General features: G+C 38.3%; 1 protein-coding gene across 1 annotated transcript in view; it reads right to left on the bottom strand.

Moving 5' to 3' along the window:
* The window catches only part of LOC123961236 (amine sulfotransferase-like), a 9,177-nt gene continuing 6,509 nt past the window's right edge, over window positions 1-2,668 (bottom strand). The window contains exons 3-6 of the mRNA XM_046036424.1: window positions 1,607-1,733; window positions 692-786; window positions 315-491; window positions 1-233 (exon numbers count right to left, since the gene is read on the bottom strand). Of these exons, the coding sequence (XP_045892380.1) occupies window positions 129-233; window positions 315-491; window positions 692-786; window positions 1,607-1,733 (504 nt within the window). The 3' untranslated portion in view covers window positions 1-128. The remainder of the gene's footprint in view (window positions 234-314; window positions 492-691; window positions 787-1,606; window positions 1,734-2,668) is intronic.

The following is a 2,668-nucleotide window of genomic DNA, read 5'->3' as shown; positions in this document are numbered from 1 at the left end:
CCAAATGAGTAAATGTAATGTAAATGTAAATGTATCAGCAGTTTACACATTAGCAGCTACTCTATATGATGTACATCTAAGACACATTCAGACACAGTGGCAGTGAATGGCTGGTGCGGCTGCTCTGCTTATTCCCAGATGAACTTCAGAGACAGGTCACCGAGTCTCTCCTGAAGGAGTTGATCCACTCTTTCACTCTGAGCAACAGTAAAGGTGTTCTTCCAGTCACCGATCTTACCTGTAATGACAAAACAACAAGAACTAGAGCTGATATCTGTTTACATGTTTCTGAACAAGAGCTGCAGTTATGTTACGTTACCTTTGCGCATGAAGTCTCCCTTCATCCTCTCTTGAGCCAGAAACTCGTAGTTTGCTTTTGAGTCTTTCTTCATGTTCTTGAATGTAGATTTTTCTTCAACTTGCTCAATGGCTGCTTCACTCAAGTTCTTCCCTAAGAAAATGCAGATCTTAGTAACTGCCGCCTTCAGGTCCTAAAAGAGAAGCAGAGGCCCAAAAGAGAGCAAGTCTAAACTCTGACAAAGAATTCATCATTATTAGGCTTTCATTTTTTAAGTGGCCCTTTTTAATTTATGGTATGAAGTGGCAAAGTGTCCCTTCCCTTCCTCACACCATTTTACTGTCCAAGCTACGTGAAAATACTGAATGACTGCAGGCAGAAAACACATCTTACCAAAACCATTTCCTCATAGGTCAGGAAGAGGATGTTGTACTCGTCTTTTTTGGAATGCCACTCCCTGATGTGGTCGAACCAGGATGATCCTACAACTGTATAAAGGTATAATGTATCCCTTAATGTTCTAAATTTATTTAAAATGAATCATCTGTTGAATAGATGTATCCCAATAACATCCAAATACAACCAGTACTGTACAAGAAAAGCTGAAGTTTGAGTTCTGCAGTTTTCACACCAGGGATGGATCGGTCCACCACTTTGGTACGGACCTTGACATCTATTGGATGGACTGCCATGAAATTTTGAAGACACTTAATATACTTATCCACCACATGGACTGACACAGAATTTGGTTCAGATGTCCATGGTGCCCAGGTGATATATCCTAATTATATATTTTGATGAACGTGGTGAACATTACACCTACTAAACATAAGAATGTTACTATTGACATGAGAGTTACCATTAGGGTTTAGCTCGTATATGGTGTTCAAGAGGTGTCAAACAAACCACATATTCAAAATGCTGTGTGACTATTAAAAACATAAGCCCTCCGCGCTCACGTCTGCCGGCGTCCAATTTACCCCAATTCACCTCCCGTCTCTCCTCTCCCTTTTTTTCCCTCAATAAACCTCTTTTGCAAACTGTCAAGCGTTGCGTTTGGGTCTGTTCTGTCCGAAACCTCAACAATAAGCACATTAAGATTTTAAATATTCAACTGTTCTCAATATTAATTTATTGATGAAATTTTCATGGTCAAATTCTCTGTATCTGCAGGTACTGTCAATACAAACACACAATACAGACTTTTTAACATAACATTAAAAATTATTTCAAATCTTTCTGTCAGTTCTTCATAATCAGATGGTTATCAGATCTGGTCATCATCATCCAGACTCTGAGGTAACTCACCGTTGCCTGTCAAATACTCCTCAAAAAAGTGCTCAAAGTTCTTCGGAGTCTCCAGGTCACCGCACACTTTACTGAAGTGGTAAAAGGAGACGATGTTGTCCTTTGGGTTTCGCATCACATAGACAATCTGACAAAATAACAAACAACAATCAACTCAATGATGAAACCAAAACATATTATCTCCACCATGTCAAACTTCATTCAAACAATTCACTATTTAATGATACCTTAATTTGTAGGCACACACAAAATATGGAAGGCCATTCCTCCCAGGAACAAAAGAAAGATTGCTAAATTGCTAAGTACAGCTGAAAAAATGTATCAATTATTGAATTGTTGATCGACAGAAAACATTTGAACGATTTTGATAACTGATTAATATCATATTTTAAAAATTCATTTCAGAAATGCCAAAAATCTAAAATTTCTTTCCCCTGACTTTCGTCAGAGTACGTCTTTGAGATTTAAACCGTTGGCTGAAGAAAGTTTAAGACATTATCTTCGACTCTGAGAAATTTTTATTTGCTTTTCTGACACTGACACAAAACTATTAATCCATTAATCTAGAAAATAATCAGCAGATTAATTAGTTGCAACCCTTCTCCAAATTGTGACTTATCGATTTATTATTTAGAACTTTCTCAATATATTTTTTAAATGTTTATTTTCCTGGCAGGATTGGGCTTCCATAAAACACTGACCTTAGCCTTCTTTTCCTTTAGTACCGGAGGCATGAGAACCGGGGTGAGGTGAGAGGAGAAGAGCCGTGGAGAGGGTCGTAAGGCGTAATCTTCTTGACCCTCTGTGTACTCCAGCCACGGCATCTGCTCCAAGTTGTTTGGATATTCGTTCAGACCCCCGTCTAATTCACAGATGGAGATGATGATCTGTTGAGTCCATATAGTTCCTGTGTAGGGACATATGTTTAGTTATGAGACCTCATACCTGATTTGTAAATATGTTACCAGCCAGGACAAAACTATAAAGGCAAATAATGTGATACGGAAGAGTTTGTCTCACTGACCTGACTTTGGATAAGTGACGAGAAATATATCGCTGTCT

The sequence above is a fragment of the Micropterus dolomieu genome, linkage group LG02, assembly GCF_021292245.1.
Source record: "Micropterus dolomieu isolate WLL.071019.BEF.003 ecotype Adirondacks linkage group LG02, ASM2129224v1, whole genome shotgun sequence".
NCBI classification, from domain to species: domain Eukaryota; kingdom Metazoa; phylum Chordata; class Actinopteri; order Centrarchiformes; family Centrarchidae; genus Micropterus; species Micropterus dolomieu.
The sequence above is the reverse complement of the archived record's forward strand: the minus strand, read 5'-3'. Positions and strand labels throughout refer to the sequence as shown.